The 15,748-nt window shown below is 35.5% G+C and overlaps 3 protein-coding genes across 3 annotated transcripts; 1 reads left to right on the top strand and 2 right to left on the bottom strand.

Moving 5' to 3' along the window:
- Positions 1-839: 839 nt before the first annotated feature.
- On the top strand, positions 840-2,676 carry LOC137812961 (Mitochondrial transcription termination factor family protein). Its single transcript, XM_068615222.2, has one exon. It carries the CDS (start codon positions 913-915, stop codon positions 2,398-2,400), a length of 1,488 nt encoding a protein of 495 aa, XP_068471323.2. The 5' UTR covers positions 840-912; the 3' UTR covers positions 2,401-2,676.
- Positions 2,677-3,195: 519 nt separating this feature from the next.
- On the bottom strand, positions 3,196-8,152 carry LOC137812960 (microtubule-associated protein 70-2). The gene is made up of 11 exons (XM_068615221.2): positions 7,289-8,152; positions 7,106-7,191; positions 6,498-6,563; positions 6,240-6,410; positions 5,946-6,116; positions 5,698-5,853; positions 5,450-5,596; positions 5,248-5,319; positions 4,631-5,161; positions 4,338-4,531; positions 3,196-3,716 (listed from the first exon to the last, which is right to left on the bottom strand). Exons 1-11 carry the CDS (start codon positions 7,503-7,505, stop codon positions 3,677-3,679), a joined length of 1,851 nt encoding a protein of 616 aa, XP_068471322.1. The 5' UTR covers positions 7,506-8,152; the 3' UTR covers positions 3,196-3,676.
- Positions 8,153-10,489: 2,337 nt separating this feature from the next.
- On the bottom strand, positions 10,490-12,593 carry LOC137812971 (uncharacterized). Its single transcript, XM_068615234.2, has 2 exons — positions 11,811-12,593; positions 10,490-10,872 (listed from the first exon to the last, which is right to left on the bottom strand). The coding sequence occupies exons 1-2, from the start codon at positions 12,468-12,470 to the stop codon at positions 10,714-10,716; spliced, it is 819 nt and encodes a 272-aa protein (XP_068471335.1). The 5' UTR covers positions 12,471-12,593; the 3' UTR covers positions 10,490-10,713.
- Positions 12,594-15,748: the final 3,155 nt, after the last annotated feature.

Below are 15,748 nucleotides of genomic sequence, written 5' to 3'. Positions count from 1 at the left end.
TATTATATTATAATACACCTACCAATGTACTTAAACTTAAAAACGTCTACAAAAGTGGAAGTTAACAGATATTTTTAAGATTTGCAAACCTATTATGTTTTGTTTTTTTGTTACTTAGACATGTTGGTACATTATATCACATGCATTTATTCCACTAAAGAAAAGCTTAATTTTCTTATTCCAATCCAACTAAGACAAAAAGCTGAAACGAAAGGCAATTTCTCCTCCACCATATCAATACTGGCCTCTACCTGATTTTTTTATTAAAATTATAAAAATGTTTCTGCAAAATGATAAAAATATTTTAAATGATTCATAAAACTCAACTTAAATAAAAAGAGGGTATGGATAAAAATAATTTTTTAAATACATTTTCAGATCTGAATTTTCCAAACATATTTTTTAATTTCAATTTTTTTTTCTTAAATGTATTTTCAGATTTTGTGTTCTGGATTTTCTTATCCGAAATGTATTTTTAATATTTTGAATTTATTTTTCTAATATAGAATTTTGAATTTTATTTTTCGAATTTCGGATTTTTAAATCAGGAATAGAGAGTAAATTTAGAAAATTTGAAAGGTGATAGAATGAAAGTTTTAATTGGTATGGTGCAGACTGAAGATTAATTATCCCTCTGGGTAAAATAGTCACTTTCTGTGCAGGTGTAGGGTGTAGATCACAATTGATCTGGGGTGCAGGAGAATTAGCCCAGAAAGAATTTGCCAAAACGAAATTAAAAAGTAAACGAAAGGGCCACTGTAGTTGGATGAGGCCCAAGAGAGAACGGCCCTCCAAGCCCATTTTCTACGATCCGGGTCTCCACTGTTGAAACGCAATGCAACGCAACGAGACCACCATTGTAGTGTTTGTTTGAGCTTCACATCTGTTCCACACAGCCTGAGACCTGAATCAATGGTGACAAGAAGAAAGCTCCTGAATTTGTTATCAACCCTAAAAGTTTCTGACCTAATTCCTCACCACGCCAATGCATTTAACCCTTTTTCCAAAACCCCCAAAACCCTCAGGGTTCACTACGGAACCCAATCATCGAAACTCCCCGAATACGAGATGCCATCGGTAACATGGGGCGTGATTCAAGGTCGCAAGGAGAAGCTCGTTTCGCGAGTAATCATCTTCGACTACCTCAAGGGTTTGGGAATCATCCCCGACGAGTTACACGACCTCGAACTTCCCTCCACCGTCGACGTCATGCGCGAGCGTGTCGAGTTTCTCCAAAAATCAGGTCTAACCGTCGACGATATCAACAATTACCCTTTGATCTTAGGTTGCAGTGTCAGAAAAAACATGATCCCCGTGTTGGGGTACTTGGAAAAAATTGGGATTGCAAGGCCCAAGCTTGGGGAGTTCGTGAAGAATTACCCGCAGGTGTTGCATGCTAGTGTCATTGTTGAGCTTGTTCCTGTTGTTAAGTTCCTCAGGGGCCTTGATGTGGAGAAAGATGATATTGGGTATGTGTTGCAAAAGTACCCTGAACTGCTTGGGTTCAAGCTTGAGGGTACTATGAGCACTTCAGTGGCTTATCTTGTTAGTATTGGTGTGAACCCTAGAGATATAGGTCCAATGGTTACTCAGTATCCTTATTTGTTAGGGATGAGAGTTGGGACTGTGATAAAGCCCATGATTGATTACTTGGTGGGTTTAGGGCTGCCGAAGAAGGTTTTGGCTAGGATGTTGGAGAAGAGAGCTTATATTCTTGGCTATGATCTTGAGGAAACTGTGAAACCAAATGTGGAATGTTTGATGAGTTTTGGTGTTCAAAGGGAGTGCTTGGCTTCGGTTATTGCTCAATATCCGCAGATTCTTGGGCTGCCTCTGAAGGCTAAGTTGTCCACGCAGCAGTACTTTTTCAGTTTGAAGCTTAAGGTTGATCCTGAAGGGTTTGCACGAGTGGTGGAGAACATGCCACAGGTAGTTAGCCTCAACCAGCATGTGATTATGAAGCCCGTTGAGTTCCTCCTTGGAAGGACTATAACAGTGGAGGATGTGGCTAGAATGGTGATCAAGTGTCCTCAGTTGGTGGCATTGAGAGTTGAGCTGATGAAAAACAGCTTTTACTTCTTTAAGAGTGAGATGGGGAGGCCCTTGAAAGAGCTTGTGGAATTCCCTGAGTACTTTACTTATAGTTTGGAGTCTAGGATCAAACCCAGATACCAGAGGCTCCAGAGTAAGGGGATAAGGTGTTCGTTGAATTGGATGCTGAATTGTAGTGACCAGAGGTTTGAAGAGAGGTTGCAGGGTCATTACATTGAAACTGAAAGTGTAGGTCCCAGATTCTGCATGGGAGGGAAATTGGAGCTACCAGGGAATGATATAGTGTCAGATGAGGAAGCTGAGAGTGATGATGATGAACTATTATACAGACGAACTGTTTCCCTATAGCCCAACAATTTTTTGTTTTTGCTATGGGTGGTGAAACCATTGCAAAGTATAATTGTCATCAATTGGAGGATTGATTGTTATTTTTTTGCATCTGTATTGCGAATAGATGACATATCAAGTTTTCTATTCATTCGTTTGCACTAAAATCTTTGGAAGCGAAGTGAAGTCTGAAATCTTGATATTTTGCCCTGAATATCCATGTAAATTATGTTGGTTATTTCTTTCATTATCTAGTGATAAACTAATAGTGGCATAAAGGCAGAATTTTGAACACTACTTTATTTGTTAAGGATATTTGTGCAAACATGGTGGATCATTAAAAGCGATAGAGAACTGTCTACTTAAAGGATTTTTTACGAAACTATTGTAATTTTAAGTGGTTATTATTGAAATGGACAACTTTTTTCAAAAAATTACTATTTGTGTTTATGTGATGCAATTTCAGTAAACTTGTGTAGTTTAACGACTTTAGTTAGTGGCAATAAAAAGTTAAAATTGAACATCTTTACACGACTATACTTTTAATATTGAAGTGTTTATTTTGTTCATGATATATTTCATTTATTTTTAACGAAATTTCGAGAATGATGTCTTATTTTGTATGTATTTCGATAAAAGTATTCAATATATCGTTTCAATTACTTAACCAAAATATAACATTTAGATCTGAAGAGAAGAATTTTCAAAATAGAAGATCTAGTTATTATAAAAACAGAGTGTGGTGTACTTTATCGTTGGTGATAAGAGGGGTTACCAAATTTAACAAGAGAGAAAATGAAAGACAGCACTTGGTGCTTCACACAAACATGAACTTATAATCAAGTTGAAACTATGAATGTATAACACAACCAAATAAGCTTAGATCTTGATCTGATTACAAAGATATTAACAAACCTGAGATGAGAGGGCACAATCACACTATCTGCGTATTACAAATATCAACTGCAAAAAGGAGAAAGGGGGGATATAAAGCTACCTATACAACCACACAGCCACTCAAAGAAAAGCTGAAGGTTAGCTCCAAGTTAATTTTCTTCCTTTGCCTGGCTTCTTAGCCGATCTCTCTCTAAGCAGGAAATACAAGACTCTATGTCAGATGCATACCGATTCTCAAACTCTCTTCTCACCATCAATCCATGGCCAATAACATAAACAATGGTCGTCGGAATGCGTTACAATTTATAATCAATTGGGGGAAAAGACAAAAGTAAAAATAAACAGAGAAGGGTAGAAGAACGATGCTGTTCAATCCTTAGTGCCTCTTCAGGAGACATTGTCATTGGGTGCTGCGTGTTAATCCTCCCCGTGACACATTTCTGTGCAAATGTAACATTCCCCGTCAGTTACCCAAGGTAGTGGGGAAAACATAAAGTCAAATATGATACAATTTGAAAATTTAATCACCAAATTCAGGAGTTTCTGCAAGTTGAAGAATTGTTGACAAAAAATTAACAAAATAAATCCTATACCTACGTGGATTTTTACTATTACATACTAACGTAGTTTAAAAAATGAAAACAAGGCAAACATATAATGTAATTTTAGGGAAATATTCTCACACAAATAAGAGGATAATATAGAGAAATATTCTAAAAATAGTGTATTTACTGAAGACCTGAAACAAAATCTTATAGATCATTTCAGTAAACAATGCCAAGGCAATATAAAAGATGTATCATATATGCAACAAGATACAAGTTATGATCGATACCAATGTTGTTCCTTTTTCAGAAAATTGATGTAAAGTTTTTCAACACAAAGCATTGCATTTGTCAAAATGCCTAGACATTGTTCAGCTACCATAACAAGGGGCCCAGGGAGACAACAAAATAATCTATTAGGTCGTGGAGTTCAGGAGATATTCAGTTACTGTAAATAAAAGGCACATGCTGTAACCTAAAATCTGGTAAATCAAAATAGAAGGAAACAAAAGGTACCTTCCAGAAACAAGCTGATGCTGAGCACTGTTCACAGGGCCCTTTACATTGCTAAAACGCTTTGCTCTGCTCTCTTGTTCTTTCTCCACACGCATTGCAGCTACCTCCTTCTCCATGGATGCTACTTCTCTTCTCATCTTCTTAGCCTCAACTTCCATGGCTTTGGTCAGTGTATCTACTTTCTTTGCTAGCATCTGACAAATAATACCATTGAAATGAAACTATTATTAGCTAAGATTATAATTATCAACTACAAATCTAATATTAGTATCCAAAAACAAATAAATACTAACTTCAATGGCATCATCTTTATCTTTTAGACTTTGATCTTTCTCATGACCAGCTTTCCTCAAGCTTAAGACCTCTTTCTGCAGCAAATCATACAAAACACCAGAAACACTGTCCTCCGTATCGACTGTTGGGAAGTCATTTGGCTTATCATCTGAATTTCCTTTCCAATTATCATTTTCTTCCCTGTCTTTGGTTCCTTCAGAAGACTGGTTGAATGAATAACTTGGAGGTTTTCCATTTAGAAGAATTTTACTCCTTTCTAATGACCTTGTACCACCATCAAATGATTTAGATGTGCCTTTAGCATGCTTCAAAACTGCGCTTGAAGATACAGAAGACCTAACTTGAGTGGATGGTGATCTTTTCAGAAACCCATTAGATGTTAGTTTAGATATGTTATCAGCTCCACCAAGGGATTGACGCCGAGAAGGCCCATTGCTAATACATCTTCCCTCTGAGGTGCCGCGATTAATACTGTTAGAAGTTTCTCTCAAACTCTCCTGAAGCACTTTAAGCCTTAATTGATATTTTTCCTGAAAATTGTAAAAGGTTTACCTTGAGTAACGGCAGAAGTAATCTCCTAAGCTAATACATGGGGGCTGTAAAACCAGATTATTACTTTTAACTGTGCTTCAGACTTTGCAGTGCGCTCAGTTATAGCAAGCTTGTCCCGAAGTTGCTGCATCTCTCCCTATAAGAATGTAGTTTGGTAAAAAAAAAGTTGAAACCTCATTGAAGGGAAACAAAATTCAGGAAGATTTTAGGTCTTTTTCATTTAAAGAAACAAGCTTAAATCAAAAGGAATCAGAAATAATATTCACCTGCAAGAATCGTCGTTCTTCAAGCCATTGTTTTACAGGCATCACTTTGTCATTAGCATCCTTCCATTCATTAGCAACCACTACAGCTACTCTGTTTGCTGTTACCTTGGCACGAGCTAACTCCCGATCAAGTGTTTTTCTTTCTTCCTGTATAGTGTCAAAACAAGCATATGCAGCAATTAGCATGCTTTAAGTTAAGATCGAGTAAACAAACTAGAAGAGTATAGTTAATATATTTAACTCATTACATTCATTTCTTGAACTTTCCGCTGATAATCTCTCACAGCATTGGCAGCCGCACCACCCGCAAGTACAGCCTCTTCTAGTTCCCTCACGGTTTGGGTAAGCTTTTCAACCTCTGCCACCTTCAGTCTATGCATTTTGTCCAAAATTTTATTTTCTTCCTGGGAGAGGATATGATGACACCGAATGTAAGAAATTAAATTATTACGGATGGCATAATTGGAGAAGAAACACCGTACAAAAATGCAAATACCTGACAAATCTCGATCTGTTTAATTAGCTCTTGATTTTTATTTTGGAGATCATCCACCATGGAGGCCTTAGCCAAGGCAATCTGAACAGTCTTCTCAGCTTCAAGAAGTGCTGCTTCTTTAGATTTGGTAAGTCGATCTAAAGCTTTGTTATCATCTTGAAGTTTAGCAATCTGCAAGGAACAAGTTGAAGAAAATAATGACATAAATCACCTTTGACAGGCCAGTTTCAGTCCCCTTCATCGGTTTCTTCTCATGGGAATCACATCCAAAGTAGAAGAAAAACTTAATAATACCTCTTGCCGCGCAAGCTTAAGTTCAGCTTCTAGAGGAGCAAGAATGGCTTCTATAGGAGGCATGTCATCATCCTTCTGAGCAGCGTGGACCCTCCGAAGAGTGGCTTCAGCAGCAAACTGAGCTGCCATTGATGCCTTCTTGTCATCGTTGATTTTCTTTATTTCAAGATTCTGCAAGAAATATCCAGTTTAGTAAACACATAATGTAACCTAAAAAATTTAGACCTCACTAAGGTTGATAGAGGGTTCAAGTAATACTTTGCTTTCTAGAAGAGATTCTGTTAACTTCAGCTTCCCCTCAACCTTTGACAACTCTTCATTAAGCTACAGTACAATGAAAAAAAAACAGAAAACAAAGTTACATTTCAAGTTGACGCAAAGTGATGAAATTAAGAAACAGCAGCAACACGAAAAAGTACAACAATACATATAGTTGAAATAATTACAGCACCACGTTAAAGTACAAAACGGACAAAGTAGTCCCACTCCCTAAATCAGCCAAACCATAATTGCCTGCATAAATACATGACACAGAAAAACTAGCATAGTGACTATTGAACAAAAAACATACACTCGATAAACACCGAAAGCAGACTCGAATCAATACCACCATTCACCAAGAAACAAACACGGACATATACAGAGTACTTCATAAAAAAAAAAATATTTCGTTGGTAGTTAATAAAATCAGTGAGCAAAGAAGCATTGTCCAGTGCAAAAGCAAAAAAAAAATAAAGAATTTAGTAATGAAGTTTCCACATTCTTAAGTTCTAATTTCTTACAGTAATAGCAATGATCATTTCAGAAACTTGTAATCGATTGAATTTAACTTTAATAACACAACGAAGCAAAAATTAGAAAGTGACCACTTCAACGGCCTTTTCTCTGAGCCGTTCGGAGAACCTCAAGGCTTTGATCTCCGCCTGCGCTTCCGACAATTCTCTGTCCTTATCTGCAAACACGGCGCAACACAAGCGAGTCACCATTAGTCAACAACGCGAAGCAAAAATCAGGTAAAAAACTGGCCAGATCGAGTCGCATTTTCGCACCTCTAACTTCATTCTCCAACCGATTGAGCTCCACCTTCACCGGATCCGAACCGTGCAACAGGTTCATGAACTCGTCCGCGTCGAGGCTCTGCCTCATCGAAGGCGCGCGCCTCCGCGACGAGCCTTTCCCCTCCTTGAACGATCCGGACACCGCCAACGGCGCGACCGGCGTGGCCACAGTCTCCTCCACTCCAGCCTCGCCGGAAACCTCCGCCATGGCCGATCTAACCGACGGCGCAAGCAGTCACATCCACGTGGTCGCAGCTCCGCGGATCCCTAGACGAAGAAGAGCTGGAGTCGCAGAGAAAATGCAGGTCTGAGAAGGAGACGGTTGTTATAGAGAGAGAATCTGGGAGATAGATCGTTTCATACTCTGTGCTTGTTTCTCTCTCTAGATTGTGATTTTAAATCTGGGTTTTCTTTTCCACTTTTTTTCTTTTTCCTTTTTTTTAATTCTTCTTCTCTGTGTGTGTGTGTTGCAGTGAGAGTGATAGTGAAATTAAATAAATCTGAGTAATGAGTTAGTGTATAGCTGGCGGTTATTGTTAAGCAGAACAATACTGAGTGAGTGACAGGGAAACACAGTAAACACTTTCTCATCGTCTTAATCTTATCTTCTGTTAATCTCTCTAATCAACGTAGCGTAATGCGCACTCCATGCATTCCGAGTTAAACCGTCTTCTGTTTCCTCCTATGCGTACGATAGCCAATGGGACCCAGAAACGTCTTCTGTTCATTAACATTAACTATCATTGCAGTAATAAAAACCATGAAAGTAGAATACATTTTCTTTATGCTAATGGTAGAACTTGTACTTGGGCTAGAGAATCATTCAAAATAGCATGCGTTAGAGGAAGATAAGATAATGTTCACAAAAATATTCCAAAGTACATAAACTCGCAAATGTTACCAATACCAGAAAATTGTCCAAGTTTTCAAAATACCAGAAAGAATACAAAACTTCTAAATTCCGTATAAATAACAAAATGTTGCATTTTCTTTACAATACTGCTAATTAAACTTTTTGAGACATGAGATATATATGGTTTTCTAACAAGTTTAAGATAACGATTGTCTTTTTTTTCTCGGTCGGTCTATCTCTCGTCTCTCTTCTCGAAATAGTCTCATAACTATTCTTTTTACTTTTTTGTTTCTCGTTCTTGTAAACTTCAAATTCGGATGGTACTTACAAAAGATACTCCTACTATCAAGTAAGATTTAATGTTCGATGCAATTAATGAGGAATGAATATGATAACATATCTTATTCTCAACATTTTTTACTATTTATATGATTATCATATATCATTTGTTATTAGATCAGATTAGAATTTTGGATTATGATTAAGAGTATATTTTCTAATATTTAATTATTGTTTGATTTTGTTAATCTTCTATCAGACATAACGAACTTGATCATACCAGTCGATCCTGATTAAGTACTGAAACTTCCACCTGTCGTCGTATGGATCAATGGGTATATATATAATATATAAATACATAATCATTTCTAACAATGGTTATACTGTGTTTATTTTCTATTATTTATAACATTTCAATTTCCTTTCTTTCTCTCCCTTCATTGTACGAACTACAAACTGGGGAACATTATTTTTTTTAAAAAGTATGTTTTACTTAAAACTGGGGATTGGCATTTTGTTGGTAAAAACTTGTAACTTGAGTTATATTTACACTCTTTTGCAAATGTTGGAAAAATTATTTTTTTAGAGTAAACTGTAAATTTAGTTTCTCGAGTATTATTTTTCTGAAATATATTTTACAGTAATACATTTATCTAAATAGTTCTTAAAATATTAAACAGTACACACATATATATTAATTTAGTACTGTGTAATGAATATCTACTAATTATTTAAGTATGGTATTTTCCCAACATCTGAGAACTAAATGAAAATATTAATATTTGTAGTAGTTATGAGAATATATAACATGGTGGTGTCAAATATTTTAACAAATACTTGTAAAATTGTTGATCTTTGAATTTGTTTAAGAAAATAATAGTTCAAAGAAACAACTGATGGTTTATTCATGTGATGATCCAGAGAGTTCAAAAACTCCGCAGGTGGTCCAATAATAAAATATTCAATTTTTTTAATTATGAAAAATTTAACACGATTCTATTATAATATAATTTAAAAAAAAATACATTATTTTTTTAAGAAGGATAAAGAAAAAAGAAAAAGTATAAGAAAGATCATTCCATTTCAAAGAAATTAAAACACTTTAAATATATATATATATATATATATATATATATATATATATCTTGGTGTGTTTGGATCATATTAATATAAATTCTGATTTAAAATATTGGTTCACAATACACTATTAGAAAAATGATAGTTTGTAGACTTGTATTCAACCCTTGATAATTTTTGAAGTTGTATTCAATGTGATGAATTTAAATATATATATATATAAAAGAAAAAATTTGTAATTAAATTATATAAAAAAATATTTTAAAATAATAATATTAGGAGTTACAAAGTTATTGTATAAATGATTGGAATTGTGTATCATTACCATGCTGACCCTCCAAAATCTTGAAAATTGTTATTAGTGAGAGATTTGGGAGTGTTGAGGTTGTCTCTTAAACCACTTTTCATACACAAGGTGTGTGTCTGCTCCCAGACTTGTTCACATGGAGGGTCCTTCCCACCATGTTTGACAGTGGCACCTCAAATACAATGGGGCCAAGGCCACAACTTGGATGGTAGTGAGAGCATAGTAGTTTCGCTTCAACAACAACCTAAAGCGGTGACTCGCACCGTTATCAATTCGCAAGCTTCATTGTCCTGTGAGGTGAGGTCAGTATCCATTGTAGGGTCTAAAACAAGTTTATTTCCAATATTTCATGTCCCTAATGTGACAACTTACCTCAAAACATAACTATGCAACCAGTTTAATTCTTAACTAGGGACACTATTGTTCAATCAACTTCAATAACCAGACAGCTAACAAATTACAATTATAATACACAGCAGCGTGTATACATTTGATTGGTAGTGTAGGACACTGAGTATTGAATTAAAATACATTAATAAGTTCTTCCAGATTAACAATAGCACCCCATCACATGGGTGTAAGCAAACATGTTTATAAGGCGTTAAAAATGACAACCAAATACAACTAAGAAATAGTATTAATTTCAAAGTTGTGTTTAATCAAATCATATGGGAACTAAAACGAAACACATTTTCTTTTCTTTAAATTATGAAACCTGTCATTAAATTACGACAGCGTGAAAATTTAATAAATCCATGAAGATTTGGGCATTTGAAACTAGGTAAAAATCATTAAACTCAATAATAAAGGAAATAACAAAACCTGCAAAACATATAATTACTGGGTCCTAGAGCATATGCTTAAAATACTCATCAACATTCAAAACTGCTAGAAAAAGCCTCAAGCCTCGACTCTTTCCTCTTCAAGGATGAGGGCCTTTCCTGTTGGCTTTGCCAATAGATCTGTGTACTCTTGGAATGGGGATTTAGAGAAGCGAGTCTCCTTCCAGAATTCAGGTGTTAGAAAACCGTAGGTCTTAAGCAGACAATCAAAAGTGGCCTGTAAAAACACAAGAGACATTATAAACACCAATGAACATAAATAACTAAGAAACTCCGGGACCATTTATGTTTTCTTATTGGTGATTATTTAGTGTTTCAAATAAATACAAATGATTTAAAAAACTGAAAGTGTGTTACTACAGTGGATGGGGATAGATGTAATAAGCAATAAATACTACCCCACTCGATAAACTGATAGTAACCATCCAGAGATGAGTTTGGGAAAAAGGTAAAAATAAGTTCTCTACTTAGTTAGATTTTGCCTCAGCAGAAGTTAACATAGCAACCTATGAAGAATCTTATTAAAAGTATTATACAAATTAGCTTACTGATAAACTAAACATAAAATATAAAAAAAAAAAAGTTTATTTTCATTTCTCCTCTTATTTCATTTACCTAAAATTACTCATTAAGTTTATTTAAACAGATTGACTAAGTTTAACACAGAACTTATATTGCTTCGTAAGGGAATTTATAGAAGTAAATTACACAACCAGAATTAAGCATTAGGCCATGTAATAGCATTTCCGTGTGACTGAAGGCAATGTAAAATTGTGCACAATTATAAGAGTTAATCCAATAAACAAAAAACCATGACAACCAATACAATTAAGAAAGCACAAACGATGCAATCATCAAGTTACAAAAAAACAGTATATATTGTTGCAATAATGAAACCATAAAAATGCAGTGAACATGGCAAGGGTTTTAGGGTTGATCATGAGATAAATTGTTGGTAAAATGTAAACAAAATCAATAGTGCTAACAAAATCCTAACATTAATAAGACTAAAAAACAACAAAACTAATGAAAACAAAAATCAAGACTTGAGATAACTCATTTTCAGAGATTCTTCACACTCATTTAAAACAATCATGAATCATCCTTGACAAGCATTACCCAATATACAAAAATAATATAAGGAAAAGGGTTAACCTTGACGAAATTTCCAAGGGTTTTGGTTGAACCTCTGGAGGAGGTGAAAACATCATCGATACCGGCGAACTGCAACACCTTTTTCGGAACCCTAGCAGCGACAATACCGGACCCACGAGGGGCAGGGACCATGCGAACGGTGACGGAACCACACTTTCCGGTGACCTTGCAGGGAACGGTGTGGGGCTTTCCAATCTTGTTCCCCCAGTACCCTCTCCTAACGGGAATAACAGAGAGCTTGGCCAGTATAATTGCGCCGCGAATGGCGGTGGCGACTTCCTTGCTGCACTTGACGCCGAGACCGACGTGGCCATTGCTGTCTCCGACGACGACGAAGGCCTTGAAACGCGTGCGCTGACCGGCACGAGTCTGTTTCTGCACAGGCATGATCTTCATGACCTCGTCTTTGAGAGTGGGCCCAACGAGGGTGTCGATGATTTGGTGCTCCTTGATTGGGAGTGAGTGCAGGTAGATCTGCTCCAGGCTCCGGATTTTACCATCCTTCACGAGGCGTCCAAGTTTCGTTACAGGGACCCACTTCTCCTCCTCGTCGCGGCGCCCAGAGGCCCTGCGGCGTCCTCCGCGTCCCCTGTCTCCGCGGCCTCGACCGCCGAAACCGCGACCGAAGCCGCCACGGTCTCCGCCTCCACGTTCGGCCATGTTGTTTGCGGTGTAGGAGAGAGGACAGGGAAAGGAGCGAGGGGGTAACTGCGCTTGTGAGAAATTGGAGAAGGTTGTTTCAGTAGGGTTTCTGGTTCGGTGTTGCTATATATCTATGTATGTAATGTAAGAGTCAGAGTAGGGTTTTCGTTTTGCTTTCTGTGGTTTCCGGGTTTGGGAGATGGGCTGGCCCAACAATTTCTGGGCTCGTGGTCCATTCTTTTTGTTGGGAGTGTTTCTTCCTGCATGCATCCCTATGTTTTTCTTCCTGCACCCCCACAATTTTTAAAATTCTCAAGTTAGTATTGGCCTTTTTATTTGAAAAGCACATTAGGGATGAGTTGTTTTGCCACTTTTCTTCTTCTCCGTTCATTGGTGGCGTTGGTGGAAGCTCATTTCAGCTCCGTGGAACAAGGTGGAGGAGTAGGTTGCATTGTCAAAGTATTGATTAGCTTTTAGAGGTAAGAATTGAGTTTTTTAAGAGGTTGGGTAGTTATGGTGCTTTTAGGTTCCTAGAAATCAGGATCTGGAATTATGCTACAGATCGATCAATCTGGAAGTGAAAATATGATTTATGAATTGGTCATTTCGTAAGTAAAACTTTATAATTTTCCGAATGAAGGGGTGTTTTGGAAGCAATTTGTTGATTTACTGATTGTTGTATCCATAAACAGTTTTTTAGTTATAGATTAGTGAATCCATAATGGAATTTTTTTTGCTTACGTGTTGGTGGATCCAGAATGCAATTCAATACAGATAACTTATGGACACACCTATCTATAAAATTATGTTGTAAATTAACTATTTTGGAAAACAAAAACAATAGGAATAAGATGAAAAGACACTACCAAACCACCACCAAATCACTAGAGATACCACCAAGCGAAACTCGTCTCATAATTCTTGTGTGATGAAATAAAGTCGTCGTGTGCAAAGAAAGAGAAAGAAATGTAAAAAATGTAAGTTTGTGGTGTGCGTAAGAAAAAAGAAAAAAAAAATGTGAGTAATGTGTTTTAGGGTTTTTAAAAAATAATAAAAATAATTGTCTATGCATAATATTGTACGGGTGCAGGATGAAAAACGTAAACGTACAGGAAAAAACTCCCTTCTGTTGGTTGTTGTTTTCCCTTTCTCATTTGTATAAAGCATCCCTTCAAATATTTTAAAAAAAATAGTTCCTATAAATATTTAAACGTTTTCAGTTTTTACACTGAAAAATACGTGATTTTAGTATGAGATAAAATAAAAACAGCATTAATTTTCCTAAGTAAATTGAGATAAAATATATTACATTCTTATACATAATCAAAATCACAATGGATTACGTCGGTGTTTCTTCGTAAATCTTTGGTTCACAACACAAAAAGATTATAAATATACATTCTTCTCGTTTTTCTTGTTTTTTGTGCTTTCATCACTCTCTAATCTGTATAAACAATAAATTGTGGGAAACAAACATAGGGTAAGTGATGAATCATTCATTATTTTTAACGAGAAATTAAACAAGTAGCATGAGTGATTTTGAATGAATGTTTAACTTTAAAATCTTCATTGAAATGATGAATCCTTCCCTAGTTGAAGAGGACTGCATCAAAACTTCATTGTCCAGTTACAGGCACACTAATAGGTCTAATAATAAACAAAGTAATAAATTTAGTTTCAAAAAACACATTAACAACTTAGTTATAGTCGTATTTGAATATGACACCACACCGACACAAACGGATACCACACAGTTACAAATATACATATCATATTTATAGTAAGATACGATGACACAAATTTATATATTATATAGTTATTAATTATACAATTTGACAATAAAAATTTAAGTGCACAAATATATTTCAGTTGTTTTTGTAACATAAAGTTATTTTTTTATAGCTCGTTCAAAATTATTTGTCTTTTATTTTTATAATCATAATAAAAATTTCTACAATAAATTTAAGTTTTTAAAAAATTAATGTATTTTTTCTTTTCAATATTAGAATTGTTAAAAATCCAACAAATATTTATTGAATTTGACACTTCACTTATACGTACTCTACAAATATCATTGTTTAATAAATGTATATGACACAGATATTTAAAAGACGTGTTCACTTCAGATGCTAGGTGTTTCTTACAAAAACTCATCATCATCCCTACCATTATAAATATGAAAAGACACTAAATTTTTATTTTCAACAAAAATGTTTAAAACATAAAATTCAGTTTTAAAGATATCATCATTCTCAACACACCTAAGCCATGACATGGATGAATGACAAGGTTGGTTGATTCACGCACACATCAATGTTCCAAATGTAAGTGGGCTCTTGTCGTCAATAGTGGATCGTTCTGAAATTTTGTTAGAAAGACACACAAAAATTCATGTTACCCTCATCTGGTCCCACATAAGATACCTCATCCATTTTGTCTCATAAGATACAAGGAGAAAAAACGTATAATACAACTTGAAACACACCATTTGCACATGGTTATGAGACAACATGCGGTCTTCTATTACAATCCTATCTATTGAGATAAACCAACTAAAATTTGAAACATCAACACAATCAAAGTGATAGACGCTTCTTACCTTAACGACTTTAATGAATGTATATGGTTTCATTTGAAAAACCTAAACCAAGACAATTGGAAACCTCAGTATCAAGGTTATCAGATTTGTGGGAGGTCTATAAACCCAACTGGTAGATTCATAAGAGTCTACCTCGTACAAAAAAATTAAAAAAAAAAATCATGATCAACCCAAAAATTCTCAATTTGCCAAAAATTTCTCAATGTGCCCAAAAATTTTTAAACTCAACCTAAAAATCACCTTAAACCTAATCAGCTAAAAAGCTCCAACTCAATTTAAAAATCCCTAACCTTAAATTCAATATGTCATAACCTAATTTACTAAACCCTATGAAAGAGAAACACAAAACCTAGGAAGAGGTGTGCAATGCGACACTATGAGGCACGAAGCAAGGCGTGCAGTAAGGCGAGGAAAACAACGACAATGATGAAGATGAGAATGCAACTTGTGAACTGTTTTGAGCTTTTTTTTTCCTACACTCAGTGACTCAACCTCGAATTTGTTAGTCTGCACCGAGTTTATTGAGTTTGACCAAGTCTACTCAAATTTACTAAAAAACGAGTGTACGCACGAGTCAACTCATGATCCTACCGTAGACTCTTAAACTTGTAAAGATTTACGAGTTAACCCTAGGTTTGATAAGATTGCTCAACATAAAGTTAATAAAGTTAACCACAGGTAGAAAACCTTTAAACCC

The sequence above is a fragment of the Phaseolus vulgaris genome, chromosome 2 (genome assembly GCF_051622355.1).
Source record: "Phaseolus vulgaris cultivar YP4 chromosome 2, ASM5162235v1, whole genome shotgun sequence".
Lineage (NCBI taxonomy): Eukaryota > Viridiplantae > Streptophyta > Magnoliopsida > Fabales > Fabaceae > Phaseolus > Phaseolus vulgaris.
This window is presented reverse-complemented; position numbering and strand designations above follow the sequence as displayed.